Source organism: Megascapheus bottae, chromosome 26 (assembly GCF_031878675.1).
Source record: "Megascapheus bottae isolate mThoBot1 chromosome 26, mThoBot2.hap1, whole genome shotgun sequence".
In the NCBI taxonomy this organism is placed as follows: domain Eukaryota; kingdom Metazoa; phylum Chordata; class Mammalia; order Rodentia; family Geomyidae; genus Megascapheus; species Megascapheus bottae.
The window spans coordinates 501,414-527,580 of record NC_143534.1 but is presented as its reverse complement, the minus strand read 5'-3'; the positions used below and the strand labels follow the sequence as shown (position 1 = coordinate 527,580).

Sequence of the window (26,167 nt, the reverse complement as noted above, 5' to 3'; positions counted from 1 at the left end):
CTAGAGCCAGCTGCGAATCAGCCAGCCCCTGGCCGCTCAAGAACACGCTTTAAAAGAAAATCAAAGGAAGTGGGCTTTTCATTTGCACAACTGGTAGGATAGCTTTGCCACCCTAGTAAGCCTCAAGCCAGTCTTTTGCTCTGAAAAGTTTATTTCATCTTCTGCTTTTTTCAAACCTTATTGTTGAATTGAGCACAGGCCCAGCAGGACTTAGTCTGGCTCCCTGTGCAGGCAAAAGACAGCTGGGTCCCCTCGGCTGCTTCTGCTCCTAAAGGCCTGCGGCTCATTTAGTCCCGAGGTATCAAGATCAGCACCCACCTTGGAAGGCTGGCTGCTGTAAAGCCTCTTCTAGCTATCTGCTTCTGAAACTGGAAAGGATTTTCACAATACCGGCACTGTAGTGTGTACCTTGTGTACTGATGCAGTCTGAGTTCTGTTTATGCAGAATCCCTGTGGGCAGAGGGGAACAGACTTACATCTTCCTAGGGGAGAAAATGAGGGCAAAACTGGAAGATGGCTGGAGTGTGGTGCCACATGCTGTTTCTGAGTCCTGCCCACACGATTCCGTGACTGCACAGGAGACTGTCAAGACAGATTGTCTGCTGTCCACCACCTCCATGCATTCTGGCAGCCTGTCTGTGTGAGGTGCTTTCCCTGGTGGCCCAGCCCAGTCCTCAGTATGAAACAAAGTGGACACACTGGCCTTGACCCCTGATGCAGTCCACTCCTCTGAGTCAGAGGCTCACAGTGTTACAGGCATCCCTCCCCCAGTCCTGCAGTTCTGAATTGAACTGGGGTCAGAGGGAAAGGTGCTGTCAGTAAAACCACGTGTCTTACTGGCTCTGAAGTAGTGTAGTCAGGTCGTGTGAGCAGGGGGCCCTCCCCCGCCTCCGTCTCTGCTTGCCACTTAGAAAGCTTACCATTTTATGCAAAAGGCCTCTACATTGCTGCCACTGATCTGCTAGACTGCAGGTTTATTAAAAAGTAAAAAGCACTTTTAGCCCATGCTCTAGAAACTCCAGTGTCTGAAAATAGAAGGTAATGGGAACTGCTTTCCAAAGCCAGGCGAGGCCCTCTGGGCCTGAGCTCATGCGTGTCTTGATCTAGAGTTGTTGGGTCAGAACCTTGAACTTAACCTTGGTTTTCTTTTTTCATTCTTCTTCTTTTTTAAAAACTCAGTTTAAGGAGAAAAGGCTCAGGAGGGAGGTGAACACATTCCTGCATCTCTGTCTTTTTAAAATCTCTCCCCGCCTTGGAACGTGTTCTGATGTTAGACATAGTGCCATGTTTGAAACTGGGATGATATTTGAAAAACCCAAAAAGAGAATATCTAAATATGCAGAGATTTCTTCCTAACTCAAGAAGGAAAATGCCAGTCATTTCCTGGGAAAAACCGAGGAACTGGAAAAGTTATGTAATTAAAATGAAAGGTCAGTGAGCAAGTGAACGAGTTGTGGCAACCACGCTGGTGATGAGTTAGCTGGCTAACTCCTGGTTGACGAGGAAGCTCTGCTTCTACCATACTGGCCACGATTGATGTGAGGCTCTCCTGCCCTCTGCCCAGCCTCTGGCTGGCATGCCCAGACAGTGTGATTGTGCCGCCCCTGTGGTGAGCCACCAGAGCAGTGGGAATGGAGTGGATCACAGCCTTCCCAGAGCCACACAGCAGGAGGCCATCTAGAGGCACGCAGCGTCGGCTGCCAGCTTGGTGCAATCTGGGCTGTGACTGGGGGGGGGGCAGTTGCTCTGGGCATGGAGACAGGAAACTCAGGCCAGTGCTAGGAGTTCCTCACCTGACTGGCCTTCAGTGTTCTGTTCTGCGAGGTGGCCACAGCAATAATTAGGTTGGAGGATCCTTGTTGAAGTGGCAGGAGGCCATGCAGCAGGGGCTTGTAAGCTGTGAAGCAAGAAACTGCACCGTCACTGTGCTCCGGGAAGCGCAGTGCTGCCCTGCCACGGTGGTCTGTGAAGCGCTGTGCACCAGGGATGTGCCTGCCTCCTTGTCACTTGTGCTTAGCATCTGATACTTACCCACTCCCTCCGGCAGGCAGCTCTTCCCTCAGTCCAGGGTGCCTGGCTTGCTTTCTAAACTTCCTCATTTCTGGGTCACTTCAGCAGCTCTTCCCTGCCCCTGACTTTGTGAGCTTGCGGTCCCCGCCAGGCTTTCCTGCTCTGGCCAGAGCTGTGCACAGACTGGGGTGGAACTTTGACTTGGAGTCTGCAGGCAGAGGCTGGTGTGTCTGGGTGTGGGGACGGGTTGGGTGCAGCCGCTCACCATCTTCCTCTCTAGTCCTGTGTGTTTGTCCACAGGGCAGGGTTTTCGCAGTGCCCGGAAGCCCCTAGGTGGCCTGAAGGACGTGCAGTTCCCTCTTTGGCAAGCACATGGGGTCTCCCAGCGAGAGCAAGGGCTTTCCTCCTTCAGCTTGGAGAGTGGGCAGAGGGTGCTGGGCAGCCTCAGAGCAGGCCTCATCCTGAGGAGACTCCACCAGTGCAGGCATTGCCCAGAGCCCTGCACAGTTAGGCAGAATGCCCTGAGTCTGCCAGGGACACAGATTTGGCATCCGGATTAGGAGCCGGAATCAGGGGTGATTTCTCAGTGTAATTAGGTGAAGGGAAATATCATGGGAGTACTGTTGATCAGTTCTGAGGCTCTGCTCTCTACCCTGCATTACCATGGCAGTATCATACAAGCCCCTCCCCTGAAGATGGCCTCCTGACCGCCTGGGACAGGGCCTTTAAAGGTTCTCAGGCAGTGTGACACCTTCCTGTGCTATGGAAAGGATGACCTGAGGCTCAGGAGTCAGCATTCACATCCAGGTATTAGACAAGCTTCTGGGTCCCTGGCTTCACTCTGGTCTGTGTGGACCTCAGGGCAGGGTAGGCTTAGAGTTTACAGTTTTTGCAGGTACAGTTCAAAGAGGAGCTAGAGAGATGGGCACACACCATACACACACCCAGAAACCCCAGTTCCCTGCCTCCTGCCTGCACGTGGGTATCTCTTATCTGGGTGCCCAGGTCCTTGGGGTGACAGGGAAGAGCCAGCCTTGTTTTCACACGCAGGGGAGACTTGGATGCTGAGAAGTGAGGTGGCTGTTTTATCTCCTTTGTGGTTTGTGTCACCGTGGCAGCAAAACATGCTTGTAAAAGCTGCCACTTGATGGCATCTAGTCCTGCCTCTAATAGAGGTGATGGCCGGCGTGCTTCCCTGTGCAGTGATTTGAAATGAGGAACAGAGGCCCACAAGCAGTGTCCCGAAATGTCCCTTGCCATCTTGGTTTCAGGAGTGACAGTATGCTTGCTTTGCCCAGTTGAGCCACTTGTATTTAGAAGTTTTTGTGGGGTAGGTTCCTCAACCAAGACACCCTTATCTGAAAGACTTTGCTTCAGCACTGTTGGAGCCTAAGGCCTTGTAATGATTTCTGTTTCTGGAGGGATTGCATGTGTCTGGGAGCTGTGTACAGCTAGGGTCAGGGCAGCCTCTGGGGTCGTGTTCAGCTAGGGTCAGGGCAGCCTCTGGAGGTCGTGTACAGCTAGGGTCAGGGCAGCCTCTGGAGGTCGTGTACAGCTAGGGTCAGGGCAGCCTCTGGAGGTCGTGTACATCTAGGGTCAGGGCAGCCTCTGGAGGTGGTGTACAGCTAGGGTCAGGGCAGCCTCTGGAGGTCGTGTACATCTAGGGTCAGGGCAGCCTCTGGAGGTCGTGTACATCTAGGGTCAGGGCAGCCTCTGGAGGTCGTGTACATCTAGGGTCAGGGGCAGCCTGTGGAGGTCGTGTACAGCTAGGGTCAGGGCAGCCTCTGGAGGTTGTGTACAGCTAGGGTCAGGGCAGCCTCTGGAGGTCGTGTTCAGCTAGGGTCAGGGCAGCCTCTGGAGGTGGTGTACAGCTAGGGTCAGGGCAGCCTCTGGAGGTCGTGTACAGCTAGGGTCAGGGCAGCCTCTGGAGGTGGTGTACAGCTAGGGTCAGGGCAGCCTCTGGAGGTGGTGTACATCTAGGGTCAGGGGCAGCCTCTGGAGGTCGTGTACATCTAGGGTCAGGGCAGCCCCTGGAGGTCGTGTACATCTAGGGTCAGGGCAGCCCCTGGAGGTCGTGTACATCTAGGGTCAGGGCAGCCCCTGGAGGTCGTGTACATCTAGGGTCAGGGCAGCCCCTGGAGGTCGTGTACATCTAGGGTCAGGGCAGCCCCTGGAGGTCGTGTACATCTAGGGTCAGGGCAGCCCCTGGAGGTCGTGTACATCTAGGGTCAGGGCAGCCTCTGGAGGTCGTGTACAGGTAGGGTCAGGGCAGCCTCTGGAGGTCGTGTACAGCTAGGGTCAGGGCAGCCTCTGGAGGTGGTGTACAGCTAGGGTCAGGGCAGCCTCTGGAGGTCGTGTACATCTAGGGTCAGGGGCAGCCTGTGGAGGTCGTGTACATCTAGGGTCAGGGCAGCCTCTGGAGGTCGTGTACAGGTAGGGTCAGGGCAGCCTCTGGAGGTCGTGTACAGCTAGGGTCAGGGCAGCCTCTGGAGGTCGTGTACATCTAGGGTCAGGGGCAGCCTGTGGAGGTCGTGTACATCTAGGGTCAGGGCAGCCCCTGGAGGTCGTGTACATCTAGGGTCAGGGCAGCCCCTGGAGGTCGTGTACATCTAGGGTCAGGGCAGCCCCTGGAGGTCGTGTACATCTAGGGTCAGGGCAGCCCCTGGAGGTCGTGTACATCTAGGGTCAGGGCAGCCCCTGGAGGTCGTGTACATCTAGGGTCAGGGCAGCCCCTGGAGGTCGTGTACAGCTAGGGTCAGGGCAGCCCCTGGAGGTCGTGTACAGGTAGGGTCAGGGCAGCCCCTGGAGGTCGTGTACATCTAGGGTCAGGGCAGCCCCTGGAGGTCGTGTACAGCTAGGGTCAGGGCAGCCCCTGGAGGTCGTGTACAGCTAGGGTCAGGGCAGCCCCTGGAGGTCGTGTACAGCTAGGGTCAGGGCAGCCTCTGGAGGTCGTGTACAGCTAGGGTCAGGGCAGCCTCTGGAGTTTTTGTGCACCTGGAGTTAGGAGCAGCTTCTGGAGGTTGTGTGCACCTGGGGTCTGGAATCGTCTCTGGAGGTTGTATGCACCTGGGTCAGAAAGAACCTTTTCTGTCTAGGAGAGTTCTGCTCCTCGGCACCCCCTTATGCTTTTGACCATCACCGCAGCTGCTGTTTATTGAGTGCTTCGTCGATGCCAGCCCTGTGCTATGTATGGTCTGCACAGAGGCCACCGAAGTACTCTTTCTGTGTCTTTGTGGCAGGGCCTCATTGTTCCTCCCAGCAGAACCAGCCACAGTGGATCCAGCACTGCTGCTGACTTGAGAAGACAATTGTTCAAAGATCCAGAAAGCGCTTGTGAAGTGACAGACCAGTCTTTTTAGTCTGTAGAGGGCCCCAGTCCCTTGTCAGGCATTGTGCTGCTCCTCAGCAGGGAGGCCATACCTGAACTTATCTGCTGTGCCACCTGCTGCCTGTATAGACACAGTGCCCGGCCTCAGCCCATGGCATGGTGTGCGTATAGGGACCCTCAGGTTGGCAAGACAATTTGAAGCAATGGTGGCCACAGTGGCCTAGAAGCAGCTCTACTGAGAGAAGGGGCGATCTGGAGAGAACCCAGAGGGTATTTCTTGGGCTTGTTTGTACAGAGGAGGCTGCGGTGTGGCTGGTTGTTTGGTGTGACCATTCTGGATCTGCCTGCAGGAATCCTTCCACCCAGCCCGAGGGAAGGTGACCTGGTCTGGCAGATGGAGCACTGTGGGCTCGGTGTGGGCGCTGCCTCTTTCCTGTCTGGACTCTTCCTTGCTGAGGCGTTTCCTCTCTACAGTTGTCTTCCAGAAAGGCTTCTTCATGACACGCAGGGAACCAGGAGCGCACACATCCTTTAACGCGCTGGCCTGCCTCTTAGTTGACTCACCTTGGGTCAGACCAGTAATGGGTGATCTGGCATTTCTGCACTGCATCCCAACAGGTCCTTGCTCTATCTTCCAAACACCTCTGTGGGATATGCAGATAAGCCAGATGGAGATCCAGAGCCACAGATGACCATGGTAGAGGCTAGCCGTTGGGGCCAGGGTCTGCACCCCACCCACTTTTGGTTGTTGGTTGTGGGGAGAACTGGGGTGTGAAGGCTGTTGACCCTGGGGCGGTTATGAAGAGAGAAGCTCTGCTGATACCTGCTACTTCTTCATGGGGGGAATATGTGTTAGGGGGAGGAAGTCGGGTGAGCTTGGTCTTTGAAAGCCCAAGGTCACACTGACTGTCCACTGGCTTGCGTTGGGAACGGAGAGGACCAACTTACTTACTTACTTTCCTTAGTATGTCTGAAGCCACATGAAAATTTCAGCTTTCCCTCTGTGATCTGCTCAGCCAGTTGGAAGATGAGCGTGAGGGGCCTTTCTGGCGTACTGACCCCTTCTCTGTGCTCCCTAACAGCTCCTCCTCTCCGACCCCTGTTTGCATTGTGCCAGCATCTGCTAACAGCTGTCTTTTTCTTCCCAGGGTAAACAATACCCTTGGTTATAAAGAGGACTATTTATGCCCAATGGAAGGCACAAACCATCACTGAGTGCATAGAAACATTTTGGGGATTTAAAATTTTTTTTTCAGTCTCATTTGAAATGCATCCCTCAAAGTCTATGCAGCTTTCTGTCCCCAGAAGTTTGCTTTTCTTGTCAGCCATCTTATTTCTTCTTGGAAACTTGTATTGGAGAAGAAGTTCAAAAGAAGACTAAAAGCCTTTGGATCTCTGAAGAGATCTCACCCCTAGGCAAAGGCAGTGAGCCTAGGGGTCCTGGGCTCTGTTAAAAGCCTAGGGCTGGACCTACACCTGCTCTCTCCCCTGAGCCCTCATGGCTCCTGTGTGAAAAGGCAGGTAGCCATGATGCATGGATCGCTGGTGCCTGAGCAGGTGCAGATAAACCTGTGAAACCAGAGTTACCTGGAAGTGTGCCTCTACTTCTTCCTCACACTCACTTGCAGGGTTGGGATGTAGCTCAGAGAGAGATCCCGAGTTCCGCCTAAGTAGAAGCCTGAAGTTCCACCCCCAGCACCTCAAAGGAAATCCCATTACTACTCTTTTCCTACAGATAAAAGCCACACATTCAATTATTCTCAGATAGCATTCTTTTTGGAGTATAAAAGGCAAGTTGGTGATCCATAGTGACCCTGCCAGGCTCTGGAGTGGTGTCACTAATCTTTTGCCTACCCCTCTGGTTCTCTGATTTCCCAGCCACACTTTAAAAAAATCAGGTGTAAGTCATATTACATTGTAATCTTTCTAAAGGTGTTTTCAGGAACATTGTGTTACTGGGGTTGAATTGCTAGGCAGACGCTTTACCATCTGAGCCATACTCTTGGCTTTACTCTTGATTTTTACATAAGATCTCATGATTTGCAAGCTGGCCTTGAGACCAAGATCTTCCTACATCTTTCTCCTGTGTGATTTTCTGATTTCAGGGTCTTTCTCACAAGATAAGGCTTCCTTTCCAAGGGTCAGTCCTCCATCCTGAAGGTCAGCCCTTCTTCCCGAGGGTCAGCCCCCTTTCTGAGCATCAGTCCTCCTCCACAGACAATCCAATTGAATAAATTTACTAGGAGGACAGCATTGTCTCTGGGCTTCTAGTCCAACATTCTATGACAGGGACATTTTCGAACCCTCTGTTTCTTAAAGCAAAGGGTCATTTAGACTTCAGGTTCCAGCTGGTGGTTCTTCCCCTTGCTGGAGCTGACTCCCAGCTGGCTGTCTCGAGTGGAACCCACCCCAGCCAGCACTCAGCAAGGACACCTGTCCCACTACTGCTTCATCTCTGGAAGAGCTCCATCCTGCAGCTCATAATTTAAGGCTTTAAAAAACCATTGCATGAGATGGGACAATTAGAGTAGCTTTTGTGTTGTGAAGCTAAAACTGCAGTTTAAAATTTCACAGATGACCGAGTGTGTTTAGCCATCCAGAAGTCTCTGTGGGCAGGGTAGGTTAGACAAATGCCTGTAAGTCTCGCTTTTGAAGTAAGTGGGAGCTGAGCCCCTGGTCAGGGGTGCAAGGCCGGCCCCACCCAGGCTCAGAAGGAAAGAGTGGCAGTGATGGATGGTGTATGGGATGTGTCACTCAGCCGCCCCTGTTTGTTAAGCAGTGACCTGCTGGCTATAATATGGGAGCTGATCCTAGAGCTCAGCCTTGTGAGACAAATGTGAGCTGAGCTGTTCTGCCTCCAGTTCTGAATTCAGGGCAGAATCTTGTAGTAAGAAGGACCAGCCCCTGGTTCTGGCCATCAGGGGCTAACTTTGGTTCCCCTGCCAACTAGTTGTACAATCTCAGGGATTCCCCTGAACCCTCTGGAGCTAATCGTATTACAGATCTCATAGGCTTGAAATCCAGGCAGAAGTGGAGCAGTACTCACCTACATACAAAAACGGGCTGAGTTCTCTGTGTGTGTGAATAAGTAGCAAAACCTTTCTTGTGGCTGTACTTAATAGAGCTTTATCCTGGAAGTGTGGCCTGAGAAGAAAGGAAGAACTAGGAAGGAGGGCTAGGGGCTGTAGATCAAAATGGCCACAGCCCAGGGCGTATCATGCTGTTTCTGGGGCCATAGGTGGTCCCCAGCCCACAGGCTCTGGCCTGTGTTCTTCTGGTCTCCCTTGCCCTTAGTGCCCAACACTGTCAGCAGCTCCCAGCTGTTGCGTTATTCCTCTGCTGATAAGCAAGACCATCCTCCATCCCAGCTCCCCTTTTCTCATCTCCTCCCCTTGTTTTGCCCTTTCCCAGTGGGGAGTGGGGGTGCAGGGAAGCAGATGGATGTAATTAACGTCCTGGAGAAAGCAACTGGGGCCCTACTTTTTTTCTGGAAGAGCTGCTTTGTGATGGCAGATGGTTGTGCAAGGATCATAGGCTCACCAAAGACCGTGCCCACATCCTGTCCATTCATCCAGCTGTGTTGTGACCCTTGCCTCAGCACCCAGATGCTGAGGGGGAGCAAGCCGTTGTGGTGAAGGGAAGAGGTGGGCTAGGCGGTGGAGCTGTCAAGAGACTGCAGATGGACTGGGCCGGGTTGCCCTGCTAGACAGTGTGCAGGGGTGAGAGCTGGCCTAACCGGATTCATGGAGGAGGCCTCCCTGCCCTGGGGTGTCCATGTGGGAAGGAGCCCCAGAACTGTCCACTCTGTACACACTGGGCCCAAATTCACAGGCCAGGCCATGCCCTGATGACACGGGTGGTGGAGGGGCTGGCAGAGTGCAGCACCCACCCTGTGCTGGTCAGCTGCAGGTTTGTACGGTTCTCAGTGACATCCTCTTCGCCGCTGTCCCAGGGGTACCATCAGCATAGAGTCTGGATGTGGCTGAGGTTGCCCCTTTCTGAGCAGGGGCTTGGCTTCAGGCAGGTCTGGCTCTGCCTTTCCTTTTATGGAATGTAATTATCAGCGTCTCAAAGGAAAGAAACTTTTTTGGTGTGGTGACACAGGATAGTTCAGTAATTTTTATACTTGTTGAATTTGGAGATAAATCATTCAATTACTTTAAGCCTTTAATTTAAAATGCTAATTGATCCTCATCTAATCATTTCTAACAGAAATGCTAGTTCATCCAAAACACCCTTCTTGCCCTGAACATGTGCTGGCCATAATTTAGGGTCTTCACGGGCAACTTGCCCTTTCCGATGTGTGGATGTGACAGAGGGCCCCAGCTGGCCTCCATCCCAGGGCTGTGCCGTCCACTGTGGGAGGGCCCGAGCAGACGCCAGCACCTGCCCTTGCCTGTGTGGAGGCCTGTGAGAGCCCAGTGAGTTCTGGCCACCTCAGTACATAGAGGTAGTCACTCACCAAGACCACAAGACCAGCAGTGTGGTGCTCGGGAGGGAGGGAGGGAGGGTAGGCCAGGAGCGGCCCCCTGTGATCTACCCAAGTAGGGGGGAGAGAGAACTCTGCATGCTTTGCATAGCTATGTGAGGAGGGCCATCCTGGTGACCATGTCCACTGCTAGCTCCTCATCAGACCCCAGGCCGCCTGCTAGCGGGTGGCCTTTGAGGCCCCTCTCAGTTTCTCCAGGGAGCCTTCTAGATCCTTCTTCTCGTAAGGTCCGGATCTGCACACCCTGTCATGGGCAGGGCCCCCTTTGGGTCTCTAGATCCTTCTCTTGAGGTCAGGATCTGCTGTCTCTCTTGTTGGTTTGGCCCTCCGTCAGGCCTGCGTCTACTTGCTCCTGAGCGAAGCTTTGAAGGTGTGGGAGAGGATGGTGAGAGCAGAGCGTGGGCATCTGGTAGACGGGGGCTGGAGCGCAGGAGGACCAGAGGGTGGGATGACCAGGGTGGGGAGAACGGGAGCGTCTGGCCATGCCACAGCTGAATGATGCCTGGAACCCCTCTTCCCCTTTCTGCAAGCTGGAGGGGAAGGGTGGCTGGGTCAGGCTGCTGGGAGCACCTGTGCCTGCCTGGGGCATGGCAGCTGCAGAAATGAGTGCTTTGGCTTTGGGTTTCAGGTCCAACCCGAAAGATGCCCCCTGGAGCCAGTGCTGTGGACTTCTTTCAGCTCTTCGTCCCAGACAATGCACTCAAGAGCATGGTGGTACAGACCAACATGTATGCCAGGAAGTTCCAGGAGCGCTTCGGCAGTGACAGCGCCTGGGTCGAGGTGACTCTGGCCGAGATGAAGGCCTTCCTGGGCTATGTGATCTCCACCAGCGTCTCGCACTGTGAGTCTGTGCTCAGCATCTGGAGCAGCGGCTTCTACAGCAACCGCAGCCTGGCGCTTGTCATGAGCCAGGCCCGCTTTGAGAAGATCCTCAAGTACTTCCACGTCGTGGCCTTCCGCTCCAGCCAGACCACACATGGGCTCTACAAGGTGCAGCCCTTCCTCGACTCCCTCCAGAGCAGCTTTGATGCCGCCTTCAGGCCATCCCAAACTCAGGTGAGGCCTGGAGCGGGAATTTGGCCAGGCACTCCTGCCCTGGCTGGACAGAATCAAAATAGGGAGGGTTAGGGGTCGGGAGCATTTCCTAGTGGTAGAGTGCTTGCCTCGCAAGCACCAAGACCCAGCTTTGATTCCTTGGTACCACATACATAGAAAAAGCTGGAAGTAGTGCAGTGGATCAAGCGGTAGAGCTCTAGCCTTGAGAAAGCTCAACGACAGTGCTCAGGCCCTGAGTTCAAGCTAGGACTGCCAATGAATAAATAAATGTGAAAAAACAAACAGCAACAGAGTGTGAACATGACTGTGTGTGACTGTCACACACAAGTGCAAAATGGAAGGTACTGTGTTTCCTTTAAACCGCAGCCAGGTTTGTGAGAGAAATGTCCTGGCACACGAGCTTGTCATGGGACGGGGTATGTGCAGCTTGGGGTCTGCTGGTCTGTGCCTCCCGGTTCTCATGCACAGCCTTAGTGCTGACCGCAGAGGGAGGGTGGCAGAGGCTCGGGGGCTCTTGCTGGCCCTGCTTTGATCTGATATAAGTTTGTGGCTGAGAGTGCATTTTCCAGAGTGCGGTAGAGATGTGCTCGCTCGCTGAGGATGGTGATTCATTTCCCAGGTGGCTGAGGAGCAGTGCAGGTGCAGGCCTGGCAGGGGGTTGCAGGCCTGGGGCTCCTCTGTGCCGGCCTTCCTGACCCTCTACTCTCCACTGTATGTAGATTTTTTCACTGGGTTCAAAGGGAAGCTTGGGATGTTCAGGTCTGGGCATAGTATGGCCACGTTGGCCACCTGGTCAGCGACTTCCACAGCAAAAATCCAATGTGGACGTGGTTGTGGCATGTGTAACCCACACTCAACCCAGTTCAGGCGTGGGTTCTGGTGGCTCATCATCATAATGAACTCAGAAGGCTGAGAGCTGAGGATCAAGGTCTGAAGCGGGCCTAGGTAGAAAAGAGTTCTCACCACACCTGCTGCTGCAGACTGAGAGCCATGATTTACTACTGTCCTCAGACGGTGGATTTGTTCAAACGTTCCCTGCAAGTGGTCTTGGTGTGGTCATGTCAGTTCTGCCGCTGCAGCCCCAGGGCTGCCTCAGCAAGTCCTTGAGCTGTTCAACACAGCAGTGTCCTAATAACAGCTTATTTATAAAAACAGGCAGTGGGCTAGGCCAGGCTGTGGTGTGCTGACTCCTGACAGAGTGCCTGTAGAGTTCTTGAAATCAGATTATTGCCTGCAACCTTTATTTAAGTACAGATATGCATAGTAAATTCACAATTATTCTTGAAATAGGACCGAGAAGAGAGGTATCCCCATCCTAAAACATAGCCGGGAGCCTCCCTGAACATTAGCTGGAAGAAACAGCATTCAGTCCTTCTTGTAGCTCATTTTATTATCCTGTTTCTCTTTACTTTGCCATTTTGCCACAGAACTGTGTTGTAAAGAAGGCGGCACAGACAGAGGACGTTCAAAATTGTCTTGGGGACCCTCTGTCAGAGGGGACATGGTGCCTGGGGGACAGAGCCAGTGGCAGCAGGGCCTGGGCCAGCGGGAAGAGGAAGTTCAGCTCAGGAAGAAATGGGTGGGCGCCGTGAGCTGTCTGGAGGACCTAGAGAGGGGCTGGGTGCTCGTGTATGTGGGGTGTGGCGGTCTTCAGCACCACGCAAAGGAGGAAAGTCGAGAGAAAGCCGTGGCGCTTGCTTTCTTCCCTGCAGGTTTAAGTTCCTTGTAAATTTTGACTCAGACAGGACTCCAGTGTTCCTGGAGAGCCCATCGGCGCCCTCTGCTGGGCGTGTTCAGCCACGGGCCAAGGACGCTGCCTCCACATCTTGCTGGAGACGCCGGCCCAGGAGAGTTGGGACTAGGTACTAGCAAGAGTGAGTTCCAGTACCCTGCTGTCAGTGTGGAGGCTCTGCCACCCTTCCTGGCCGAACCCTAGGCACTGGCATCCCTGAGAGTGCCTCTGTTGTGTAGAGAGCAGAGGAGTGCGGAAGCTTGGCCAAGGCCACAGAGCTGGCTGGAGGCAGATGGCAGCTGAGCTCCCCCTGTTCCCCCAGGGACCCCAGCTTCTCCCATCCTGGCAGGTGCCACGTGAACCCCAGCTTATTCTATCCTGGCAGGTGCTACATGAACCCCTAATTGATGAGGACCCTGTGTTCATTGCCACGTGCACCGAGCGAGAGCTACGGAAGAGGAAAAAGCGGAAATTCAGCCTGTGGGTCCGGCAGTGTTCTGCCACAGGCTTCATCATCCAGGTTAGTGTGAGCCCAGGGCTGCGGGGTGCACTGGGCTCCCCAGGTGGGTGGAGGCTGCTGTGAGTCGAACTCCACTCACTCACACTCTGGCTGGGACGGCTGCTTCCCCTCCACAGGGCTGTGGGGCCACCGTGGTCAGGCCTGGCCCCATTCCTTTGCTGGCGTCCTGTCTGCTGCCGCCCTCTGGTCAGGCAGGAGCCGGAGACCTAGGTGTCAGCAGACAGAGGCAGGGGACTTGGGTGCCTCCCCAAGCTGCATGGAGGCCCTGGGCTGTGGGCCTGCTGTCACCCCAGAAGGCCACACCCCACTGGGTGTCTGCCTGCTGTCTCCTCCCAGTTCCTTCCTCACAGCCACAGCAGACAGCTGGGGGTCAGGTCACTGTGCTGGACATTAGCAGGGGATGGTGTGTGTGTGTGTCTCCTTAGATGAGAACACGTGTGTGGTGTGTCTTGAGGTTCCTTACATGAGAACACGCATGTGGTGTTGTATATTGGGGTTCCTTAGGTGAAAACACACGTGTGGTGTTGTATCCTAAGGCTCCTATAGATGAGAACACACGTGTGGTGGTGCGTCTGGAGCTCCTTAGATGAGAAAACGCGTGTGGTGGTGTGTCTGGGGCTCCTTAGATGAGAACACACGTGTGGTGGTGTGTCTTGGCGCTCCTTAGATGAGAACACACGTGTGGTGGTGTGTCTTGGGGCTCCTTAGATGAGAACACGTGTGTGGTGGTGTGTCTGGAGCTCCTTAGATAAAAACACACGTATGGTGGTGTGTCTTGGGGCTCCTTAGATGAGAACACACGTGTGGTGGTGTGTCTTGGGGATACTTAGATGAGAACACACGTGTGGTGGTGTGTCTTGGGGCTCCTTAGATGAGAACACACGTGTGGTGGTGTGTCTTGGGGATCCTTAGATGAGAACACACGTGTGGTGGTGTGTCTTGGGGATCCTTAGATGAGAACACGCGTGTGGTGGTGTGTCTGGGGCTCCTTAGATGAGAGCACGCGTGTGGTGATGTGTCTGGGGGCTCCTTAGATGAGAACACACGTGTGGTGGTGTGTCTTGGGGATCCTTAGATGAGAACACGCGTGTGGTGGTGTGTCTTGGGGCTCCTTAGATGAGAACACGCGTGTGGTGGTGTGTCTTGGGGATCCTTAGATGAGAACACACGTGTGGTGGTGTGTCTTGGGGCTCCTTAGATGAGAACACACGTGTGGTGGTGTGTCTTGGGGCTCCTTAGATGAGAACACACGTGTGGTGGTGTGTCTGGAGCTCCTTAGATGAGAACACGCGTGTGGTGGTGTGTCTGGGGCTCCTTAGATGAGAACACACGTGTGGTGGTGTGTCTTGGGGCTCCTTAGATGAGAACACACGTGTGGTGGTGTGTCTGGAGCTCCTTAGATAAGAACACACGTGTGGTGGTGTGTCTGGAGCTCCTTAGATGAGAACACACGTGTGGTGGTGTGTCTGGAGCTCCTTAGATGAGAACACGCGTGTGGTGGTGTGTCTGGAGCTCCTTAGATGAGAACACGCGTGTGGTGGTGTGTCTTGGGGATCCTTAGATGAGAACACACGTGTGGTGGTGTGTCTTGGGGATCCTTAGATGAGAACACACGTGTGGTGATGTGTCTGGAGCTCCTTGGATGAGAACACACGTGTGGTGGTGTGTCTGGGGCTCCTTAGATGAGAACACGCGTGTGGTGGTGTGTCTTGGGGATCCTTAGATGAGAACACACATGTGGTGGTGTGTCTTGGGGATCCTTAGATGAGAACACATGTGTGGTGGTGTGTCTTGGGGCTCCTTAGATAAGAACACGCATGTGGTGGTGTGTCTTGGGGCTCCTTAGATGAGAACACACGTGTGGTGGTGTGTCTGGAGCTCCTTAGATGAGAACACGCGTGTGGTGGTGTGTCTGGAGCTCCTTAGATGAGAACACACGTGTGGTGGTGTGTCTGGAGCTCCTTAGATGAGAACACGCGTGTGGTGGTGTGCCTGGAGCTCCTTAGATGAGAACACGCGTGTGGTGGGGTGTCTTGGGGCTCCTTAGATGAGAACACACGTGTGGTGGTGTGTCTTGGGGCTCCTTAGATGAGAACACACGTGTGGTGGTGTGTCTGGAGGTCCTTAGATGAGAACACACATGTGGTGGTGTGTCTTGGGGCTCCTTAGATGAGAACACACGTGTGGTGGTGTGTCTGGAGCTCCTTAGATGAGAACACGCGTGTGGTGGTGTGCCTGGAGCTCCTTAGATGAGAACACGCGTGTGGTGGTGTGTCTTGGGGATTCTTAGATGAGAACACACGTGTGGTGGTGTGACTTGGGGATCCTTAGATGAGAACACGCGTGTGGTAGTGTGTCTGGGGCTCCTTAGATGAGAACACACGTGTGGTGGTGTGTCTGGGGCTCCTTAGATGAGAACACACGTGTGGTGGTGTGTCTTGGGGATGCTTAGATGAGAACACGCGTGTGGTGGTGTGTCTGGAGCTCCTTAGATGAGAACACGCGTGTGGTGGTGTGTCTTGGGGATCCTTAGATGAGAACACACGTGTGGTGGTGTGTCTTGGGGATCCTTAGATGAGAACACGCGTGTGGTGGTGTGTCTGGGGCTCCTTAGATGAGAACACACGTGTGGTGGTGTGTCTGGAGCTCCTTCGATGAGAACACACGTGTGGTGGTGTGTCTTGGGGATCCTTAGATGAGAACACGCGTGTGGTGGTGTGTCTGGAGCTCCTTAGATGAGAACACGCGTGTGGTGGTGTGTCTGGGGCTCCTTAGATGAGAACACACGTGTGGTGGTGTGTCTGGACCTCCTTAGATGAGAACACACGTGTGGTGGTGTGTCTGGAGCTCCTTCGATGAGAACACACGTGTGGTGGTGTGTCTTGGGGATCCTTAGATGAGAACACACGTGTGGTGGTGTGTCTTGGGGATCCTTAGATGAGAACACACGTGTGGTGGTGTGTCTGGAGCTCCTTAGATGAGAACACACCTGTGGTGGTGTGTCTGGAGCTCCTTAGATGAGAACACGCGTGTGGTGGTGTGTCTTGGGGATCCTTAGATAAGAACACACGTGTGGTGGTGTGTCTGGGGCTCCTTAGATGAGAACACACGTGTGGTGGTGTGTCTGGAGCTCCTTAGATGAGAACACACGTGTGGTGGTGTGTCTGGGGCTCCTTAGATGAGAACACACGTGTGGTGGTGTGTCTTGGGGATCCTTAGATGAGAACACACGTGTGGTGGTGTGTCTTGGGGATCCTTAGATGAGAACACACGTGTGGTGTTGTGTCTTGGGGATCCTTAGATGAGAACACACATGTGGTGGTGTGTCTGGGGATCCTTAGATGAGAACACACGTGTGGTGGTGTGTCTAGAGCTCCTTAGATGAGAACACACGTGTGGTGGTGTGTCTTGGGGCTCCTTAGATGAGAACACACGTGTGGTGGTGTGTCTGGAGCTCCTTAGATGAGAACACACATGTGGTGGTGTGTCTTGGGGATCCTTAGATGAGAACACACGTGTGGTGGTGTGTCTTGGGGATCCTTAGATGAGAACACACGTGTGGTGGTGTGTCTGGGGCTCCTTAGATGAGAACACACGTGTGGTGGTGTGTCTGGAGCTCCTTAGATGAGAACACGCGTGTGGTGGTGTGTCTTGGGGATCCTTAGATAAAAACACACGTGTGGTGGTGTGTCTGGAGCTCCTTAGCTGAGAACACACATGTGGTGGTGTGTCTTGGGACTCCTTAGATGAGAACACACGTGTGGTGGTGTGTCTGGGGCTCCTTAGATGAGAACACACGTGTGGTGGTGTGTCTGGAGCTCCTTAGATGAGAAGACACGTGTGGTGGTGTGTCTGGAGCTCCTTAGATGAGAACACGCGTGTGGTGGTGTGTCTGGGGCTCCTTAGATGAGAACACACGTGTGGTGGTGTGTCTGGAGCTCCTTAGATGAGAACACACGTGTGGTGGTGTGTCTGGGGCTCCTTAGATGAGAACACGCGTGTGGTGGTGTGTCTGGGGCTCCTTAGATGAGAACACACGTGTGGTGGTGTGTCTGGGGCTCCTTAGATGAGAACACACGTGTGGTGGTGTGTCTGGAGCTCCTTAGATGAGAACACACGTGTGGTGGTGTGTCTTGGGGATCCTTAGAAGAGAACACACGTGTGGTGGTGTGTCTTGGGGATCCTTAGATGAGAACACACATGTGGTGGTGTGTCTGGGGCTCCTTAGATGAGAACACACGTGTGGTGGTGTGTCTGGGGCTCCTTAGATGAGAACACGCGTGTGGTGGTGTGTCTGGGGCTCCTTAGATGAGAACACACGTGTGGTGGTGTGTCTGGGGCTCCTTAGATGAGAACACACGTGTGGTGGTGTGTCTGGAGCTCCTTAGATGAGAACACACGTGTGGTGGTGTGTCTTGGGGATCCTTAGAAGAGAACACACGTGTGGTGGTGTGTCTTGGGGATCCTTAGATGAGAACACACATGTGGTGGTGTGTCTGGGGCTCCTTAGATGAGAACACACGTGTGGTGGTGTGTCTGGGGCTCCTTAGATGAGAACACGCGTGTGGTGGTGTGTCTTGGGAATCCTTAGATGAGAACACACGTGTGGTGGTGTGTCTGGGGCTCCTTAGATGAGAACACACGTGTGGTGGTGTGTCTGGGGCTCCTTAGATGAGAACACATGTGTGGTCGTGTGTCTGGAGCTCCTTAGATGAGAACACGCGTGTGGTGGTGTGTCTTGGGGATCCTTAGATGAGAACACACGTGTGGTGGTGTGTCTTGGGGATCCTTAGATGAGAACACGCGTGTGGTGGTGTGTCTGGAGCTCCTTAGATGAGAACACGCGTGTGGTGGTGTGTCTGGAGCTCCTTAGATGAGAACACGCGTGTTGTGGTGTGTCTTGGGGATCCTTAGATGAGAACACACGTGTGGTGGTGTGTCTTGGGGATCCTTAGATGAGAACACACGTGTGGTGGTGTGTCTGGGGGATCCTTAGATGAGAACACGCGTGTGGTGGTGTGTCTGGAGCTCCTTAGATGAGAACACACGTGTGTTGGTGTGTCTGGGGCTCCTTAGATGAGAACACACGTGTGGTGGTGTGTCTTGGGGATCCTTAGATGAGAACACACGTGTGGTGGTGTGTCTGGGGCTCCTTAGATGAGAACACGCGTGTGGTGGTGTGTCTGGAGCTCCTTAGATGAGAACACACATGTGGTGGTGTGTCTTGGGGATCCTTAGATGAGAACACACGTGTGGTGGTGTGTCTTGGGGATCCTTAGATGAGAACACACGTGTGGTGGTGTGTCTGGAGCTCCTTAGATGAGAACACGCGTGTGGTGGTGTGTCTTGGGGCTCCTTAGATGAGAACACACGTGTGGTGGTGTGTCTTGGGGCTCCTTAGATGAGAACACACGTGTGGTGGTGTGTCTGGAGCTCCTTAGATGAGAACACGCGTGTGGTGGTGTGTCTGGGGCTCCTTAGATGAGAACACACGTGTGGTGGTGTGTCTTGGGGCTCCTTAGATGAGAACACACGTGTGGTGGTGTGTCTGGAGCTCCTTAGATAAGAACACACGTGTGGTGGTGTGTCTGGAGCTCCTTAGATGAGAACACACGTGTGGTGGTGTGTCTGGAGCTCCTTAGATGAGAACACGCGTGTGGTGGTGTGTCTGGAGCTCCTTAGATGAGAACACACGTGTGGTGGTGTGTCTTGGGGCTCCTTAGATGAGAACACACGTGTGGTGGTGTGTCTGGAGCTCCTTAGATGAGAACACGCGTGTGGTGGTGTGTCTGGGGCTCCTTAGATGAGAACACACGTGTGGTGGTGTGTCTTGGGGCTCCTTAGATGAGAACACACGTGTGGTGGTGTGTCTGGAGCTCCTTAGATAAGAACACACGTGTGGTGGTGTGTCTTGGGGCTCCTTAGATGAGAACACACGTGTGGTGGTGTGTCTTGGGGATCCTTAGATGAGAACACACGTGTGGTGGTGTGTCTTGGGGCTCCTTAGAAGAGAACACACGTGTGGTGGTGTGTCTTGGGGATCCTTAGATGAGAACACACGTGTGGTGGTGTGTCTTGGGGATCCTTAGATGAGAACACACGTGTGGTGGTGTGTCTGGGGCTCCTTAGATGAGAACACACGTGTGGTGGTGTGTCTGGGGCTCCTTAGATGAGAACACATGTGTGGTCGTGTGTCTGGAGCTCCTTAGATGAGAACACGCGTGTGGTGGTGTGTCTTGGGGATCCTTAGATGAGAACACACGTGTGGTGGTGTGTCTTGGGGATCCTTAGATGAGAACACGCGTGTGGTGGTGTGTCTGGAGCTCCTTAGATGAGAACACGCATGTGGTGGTGTGTCTGGAGCTCCTTAGATAAGAACACACGTGTGGTGGTGTGTCTTGGGGCTCCTTAGATGGGAACACACGTGTGGTGGTGTGTCTTGGGGATCCTTAGATGAGAACACACATGTGGTGGTGTGTCTTGGGTCTCCTTAGAAGAGAACACACGTGTGGTGGTGTGTCTTGGGGATCCTTAGATGAGAACACACGTGTGGTGGTGTGTCTTGGGGATCCTTAGATGAGAACACACGTGTGGTGGTGTGTCTGGGGCTCCTTAGATGAGAACACACGTGTGGTGGTGTGTCTGGGGCTCCGTAGATGAGAACACACGTGTGGTGGTGTGTCTTGGGGATCCTTAGATGAGAACACCCGTGTGGTGGTGTGTCTTGGGGCTCCTTAGAAGAGAACACACGTGTGGTGGTGTGTCTTGGGGATCCTTAGATGAGAACACACGTGTGGTGGTGTGTCTTGGGGATCCTTAGATGAGAACACACGTGTGGTGGTGTGTCTGGGGCTCCTTAGATGAGAACACACGTGTGGTGGTGTGTCTTGGGCTCCTTAGATGAGAACACATGTGTGGTCGTGTGTCTGGAGCTCCTTAGATGAGAACACGCGTGTGGTGGTGTGTCTTGGGGATCCTTAGATGAGAACACACGTGTGGTGGTGTGTCTTGGGGATCCTTAGATGAGAACACGCGTGTGGTGGTGTGTCTGGAGCTCCTTAGATGAGAACACGCATGTGGTGGTGTGTCTGGAGCTCCTTAGATAAGAACACACGTGTGGTGGTGTGTCTTGGGGCTCCTTAGATGAGAACACACGTGTGGTGGTGTGTCTTGGGGATCCTTAGATGAGAACACACATGTGGTGGTGTGTCTTGGGTCTCCTTAGAAGAGAACACACGTGTGGTGGTGTGTCTTGGGGATCCTTAGATGAGAACACACGTGTGGTGGTGTGTCTTGGGGATCCTTAGATGAGAACACACGTGTGGTGGTGTGTCTGGGGCTCCTTAGATGAGAACACACGTGTGGTGGTGTGTCTGGGGCTCCGTAGATGAGAACACACGTGTGGTGGTGTGTCTTGGGGATCCTTAGATGAGAACACATGTGTGGTGGTGTGTCTGGAGCTCCTTAGATGAGAACACGCGTGTGGTGGTGTGTCTTGGGGATCCTTAGAAGAGAACACACGTGTGGTGGTGTGTCTGGGGCTCCTTAGATGAGAACACACGTGTGGTGGTGTGTCTTGGGGATCCTTAGATGAGAACACATGTGTGGTGGTGTGTCTGGAGCTCCTTAGATGAGAACATGCGTGTGGTGGTGTGTCTTGGGGATCCTTAGATGAGAACACACGTGTGGTGGTGTGTCTTGGGGATCCTTAGATGAGAACACACGTGTGGTGGTGTGTCTGGAGCTCCTTCGATGAGAACACACGTGTGGTGGTGTGTCTTGGGGATCCTTAGATGAGAACACACGTGTGGTGTTGTGTCTTGGGACTCCTTAGATGAGAACACACGTGTGGTGGTGTGTCTGGAGCTCCTTAGATGAGAACACACGTGTGGTGGTTTGTCTGGAGCTCCTTAGATGAGAACACGCGTGTGGTGGTGTGTCTTGGGGATCCTTAGATAAGAACACACGTGTGGTGGTGTGTCTGGGGCTCCTTAGATGAGAACACACGTGTGGTGGTGTGTCTGGAGCTACTTAGATGAGAACACACGTGTGGTGGTGTGTCTGGGGCTCCTTAGATGAGAACACACGTGTGGTGGTGTGTATTGGGGATCCTTAGATGAGAACACGCGTGTGGTGGTGTGTCTTGGGGCTCCTTAGATGAGAACACGCGTGTGGTGGTGTGTCTTGGGGATCCTTAGATGATAACACACGTGTGGTGGTGTGTCTTGGGGATCCTTAGATGAGAACACACGTGTGGTGGTGTGTCTGGAGCTCCTTGGATGAGAACACACGTGTGGTGGTGTGTCTTGGGGATCCTTAGATGAGAACACACGTGTGGTGGTGTGTTTTGGGGCTCCTTAGATAAGAACACGCATGTGGTGGTGTGTCTTGGGGCTCCTTAGATGAGAACACACGTGTGGTGGTGTGTCTGGAGCTCCTTAGATGAGAACACGCGTGTGGTGGTGTGTCTTGGGGATCCTTAGATGAGAACACGCGTGTGGTGGTGTGTCTGGGGCTCCTTAGATGAGAACACACGTGTGGTGGTGTGTCTGGAGCTCCTTAGATGAGAACACACGTGTGGTGGTGTGTCTGGAGCTCCTTCGATGAGAACACACGTGTGGTGGTGTGTCTTGGGGATCCTTAGATGAGAACACACGTGTGGTGGTGTGTCTTGGGGATCCTTAGATGAGAACACACGTGTGGTGGTGTGTCTGGAGCTCCTTAGATGAGAACACACGTGTGGTGGTGTGTTGGAGCTCCTTAGATGAGAACACGCGTGTGGTGGTGTGTCTTGGGGATCCTTAGATAAGAACACACGTGTGGTGGTGTGTCTGGGGCTCCTTAGATGAGAACACACGTGTGGTGGTGTGTCTGGAGCTCCTTAGATGAGAACACACGTGTGGTGGTGTGTCTGGGGCTCCTTAGATGAGAACACACGTGTGGTGGTGTGTCTTGGGGATCCTTAGATGAGAACACACGTGTGGTGGTGTGTCTTGGGGATCCTTAGAGGAGAACACACGTGTGGTGTTGTGTCTTGGGGATCCTTAGATGAGAACACACATGTGGTCGTGTGTCTGGGGCTCCTTAGATGAGAACACACGTGTGGTGGTGTGTCTGGAGCTCCTTAGATGAGAACACACGTGTGGTGGTGTGTCTGGGGCTCCTTAGATGAGAACACACGTGTGGTGGTGTGTCTGGTGCTCCTTAGATGAGAACACACATGTGGTCGTGTGTCTGGGGCTCCTTAGATGAGAACACACGTGTGGTGGTGTGTCTGGTGCTCCTTAGATGAGAACACGGGTGTGGTGGTGTGTCTGGGACTCCTTAGATGAGAACACATGTGTGGTGGTGTGTCTGGAGCTCCTTAGATGAGAACACGCGTGTGGTGGTGTGTCTTGGGGATCCTTAGATGAGAACACACGTGTGGTGGTATGTCTGGGGCTCCTTAGATAAGAACACGCGTGTGGTGGTGTGTCTTGGGGTTCCTTAGATGAGAACACACGTGTGGTGGTGTGTCTTGGGGATCCTTAGATGAGAACACACGTGTGGTGGTGTGTCTGGAGCTCCTTAGATGAGAACACGCATGTGGTGGTGTGTCTTGGGGATCCTTAGATGAGAACACACATGTGGTGGTGTGTCTTGGGGATCCTTAGATGAGAACACACGTGTGGTGGTGTGTCTGGGGCTCCTTAGATGAGAACACACGTGTGGTGGTGTGTCTGGTGCTCCTTAGTTGAGAACACGGGTGTGGTGGTGTGTCTGGGACTCCTTAGATGAGAACACATGTGTGGTGGTGTGTCTGGAGCTCCTTAGATGAGAACACGCGTGTGGTGGTGTGTCTTGGGGATCCTTAGATGAGAACACACGTGTGGTGGTATGTCTGGGGCTCCTTAGATAAGAACACGCGTGTGGTGGTGTGTCTTGGGGCTCCTTAGATGAGAACACACGTGTGGTGGTGTGTCTTGGGGATCCTTACATGAGAACACACGTGTGGTGTTGTGTCTGGAGCTCCTTAGATGAGAACACGCATGTGGTGGTGTGTCTTGGGGATCCTTAGATGAGAACACACATGTGGTTGTGTGTCTTGGGGATCCTTAGATGAGAACACACGTGTGGTGGTGTGTCTGGGGCTCCTTAGATGAGAACACACGTGTGGTGGTGTGTCTGGAGCTCCTTAGATGAGAACACACATGTGGTGGTGTGTCTTGGGGATCCTTAGATGAGAACACACGTGTGGTGGTGTGTCTTGGGGATCCTTAGATGAGAACACACGTGTGGTGGTGTGTCTTGGGGATCCTTAGATAAGAACACACGTGTGGTGGTGTGTCTGGAGCTCCTTAGCTGAGAACACACATGTGGTGGTGTGTCTTGGGGCTCCTTAGATGAGAACACACGTGTGATGGTGTGTCTGGGGCTCCTTAGATGAGAACACACGTGTGGTGGTGTGTCTGGAGCTCCTTAGATGAGAAGACACGTGTGGTGGTGTGTCTGGAGCTCCTTAGATGAGAACACGCGTGTGGTGGTGTGTCTTGGGGATCCTTAGATGAGAACACACATGTGGTGGTGTGTCTGGGGCTCCTTAGATGAGAACACACGTGTGGTGGTGTGTCTGGGGCTCCTTAGATGAGAACACGCATGTGGTGGTGTGTCTGGAGCTCCTTAGATGAGAACACACATGTGGTGGTGTGTCTTGGGGATCCTTAGATGAGAACACACGTGTGGTGGTGTGTCTTGGGGATCCTTAGATGAGAACACACGTGTGGTGGTGTGTCTGGAGCTCCTTAGATGAGAACACGCGTGTGGTGGTGTGTCTTGGGGATCCTTAGATGAGAACACACGTGTGGTGGTGTGTCTTGGGGATCCTTAGATGAGAACACATGTGTGGTGGTGTGTCTGGAGCTCCTTAGATGAGAACACACGTGTGGTGGTGTGTCTTGGGGCTCCTTAGATGAGAACACACGTATGGTGGTGTGTCTGGTGCTCCTTAGATGAGAACACGGGTGTGGTGGTGTGTCTGGGGCTCCTTAGATGAGAACACACGTGTGGTGGTGTGTCTGGACCTCCTTAGATAAGAACACGCGTGTGGTGGTGTGTCTTGGGGATCCTTAGATGAGAACACACGTGTGGTGTTGTGTCTTGGGACTCCTTAGATGAGAACACACGTGTGGTGGTGTGTCTGGAGCTCCTTAGATAAGAACACGCGTGTGGTGGTGTGTCTTGGGGATCCTTAGATGAGAACACACGTGTGGTGTTGTGTCTTGGGACTCCTTAGATGAGAACACGCGTGTGGTGGTGTGTCTGGAGCTCCTTAGATAAGAACACGTGTGTGGTGGTGTGTCTTGGGGCTCCTTAGATGAGAACACACGTGTGGTGGTGTGTCTTGGGGATCCTTAGATGAGAACACTCGTGTGTTGGTGTGTATTGGGACTCCTTAGATGAGAACACACGTGTGGTGGTATGTCTGGGGCTCCTTAGATAAGAACACGCGTGTGGTGGTGTGTTTTGGGGATCCTTAGATGAGAACACACGTGTGGTGGTGTGTCTTGGGGATCCTTAGATAAGAACACGCGTGTGGTGGTGTGTCTTGGGGATCCTTAGATGAGAACACACGTGTGGTGGTGTGTCTGGAGCTCCTTAGATGAGAACACGCATGTGGTGGTGTGTCTTGGGGATCCTTAGATGAGAACACACATGTGGTGGTGTGTCTTGGGGATCCTTAGATGAGAACACACGTGTGGTGGTGTGTCTGGGGCTCCTTAGATGAGAACACACGTGTGGTGGTGTGTCTGGTGCTCCTTAGATGAGAACACGGGTGTGGTGGTGTGTCTGGGACTCCTTAGATGAGAACACATGTGTGGTGGTGTGTCTGGAGCTCCTTAGATGAGAACACATGTGTGGTGGTGTGTCTTGGGGATCCTTAGATGAGAACACACGTGTGGTGGTATGTCTGGGGCTCCTTAGATAAGAACACGCGTGTGGTGGTGTGTCTTGGGGTTCCTTAGATGAGAACACACGTGTGGTGGTGTGTCTTGGGGATCCTTAGATGAGAACACACGTGTGGTGGTGTGTCTGGAGCTCCTTAGATGAGAACACGCATGTGGTGGTGTGTCTTGGGGATCCTTAGATGAGAACACACATGTGGTGGTGTGTCTTGGGGATCCTTAGATGAGAACACACGTGTGGTGGTGTGTCTGGGGCTCCTTAGATGAGAACACACGTGTGGTGGTGTGTCTGGTGCTCCTTAGTTGAGAACACGGGTGTGGTGGTGTGTCTGGGACTCCTTAGATGAGAACACATGTGTGGTGGTGTGTCTGCAGCTCCTTAGATGAGAACACGCGTGTGGTGGTGTGTCTTGGGGATCCTTAGATGAGAACACACGTGTGGTGGTATGTCTGGGGCTCCTTAGATAAGAACACGCGTGTGGTGGTGTGTCTTGGGGCTCCTTAGATGAGAACACACGTGTGGTGGTGTGTCTTGGGGATCCTTACATGAGAACACACGTGTGGTGTTGTGTCTGGAGCTCCTTAGATGAGAACACGCATGTGGTGGTGTGTCTTGGGGATCCTTAGATGAGAACACACATGTGGTTGTGTGTCTTGGGGATCCTTAGATGAGAACACACGTGTGGTGGTGTGTCTGGGGCTCCTTAGATGAGAACACACGTGTGGTGGTGTGTCTGGTGCTCCTTAGATGAGAACACACGTGTGGTGGTGTGTCTTGGGGATCCTTAGATGAGAACACACGTGTGGTGGTGTGTCTGGGACTCCTTAGATGAGAACACATGTGTGGTGGTGTGTCTGGAGCTCCTTAGATGAGAACACGCGTGTGGTGGTGTGTCTTGGGACTCCTTAGATGAGAACACGCGTGTGGTGGTGTGTCTGGGGCTCCTTAGATGAGAACACACGTGTGGTGGTGTGTCTGGGGCTCCTTAGATAAGAACACGCGTGTGGTGTTTTATCTTGGGGATCCTTAGATGAGAACACACGTGTGGTGTGTCTTGGGGATCCTTAGATGAGAACACACGTGTGGTGG

At 53.4% G+C, this 26,167-nt stretch overlaps 1 protein-coding gene across 1 annotated transcript in view; it reads left to right on the top strand.

The window, feature by feature from the left end:
* The window catches only part of Pgbd5 (piggyBac transposable element derived 5), a 47,988-nt gene that overhangs the window by 8,262 nt on the left and 13,559 nt on the right, over positions 1 to 26,167 (top strand). The window contains exons 2-3 of the mRNA XM_090318716.1: positions 10,456 to 10,883; positions 13,001 to 13,135. Coding sequence (XP_090174842.1) covers positions 10,456 to 10,883; positions 13,001 to 13,135 — 563 coding nt within the window. The remainder of the gene's footprint in view (positions 1 to 10,455; positions 10,884 to 13,000; positions 13,136 to 26,167) is intronic.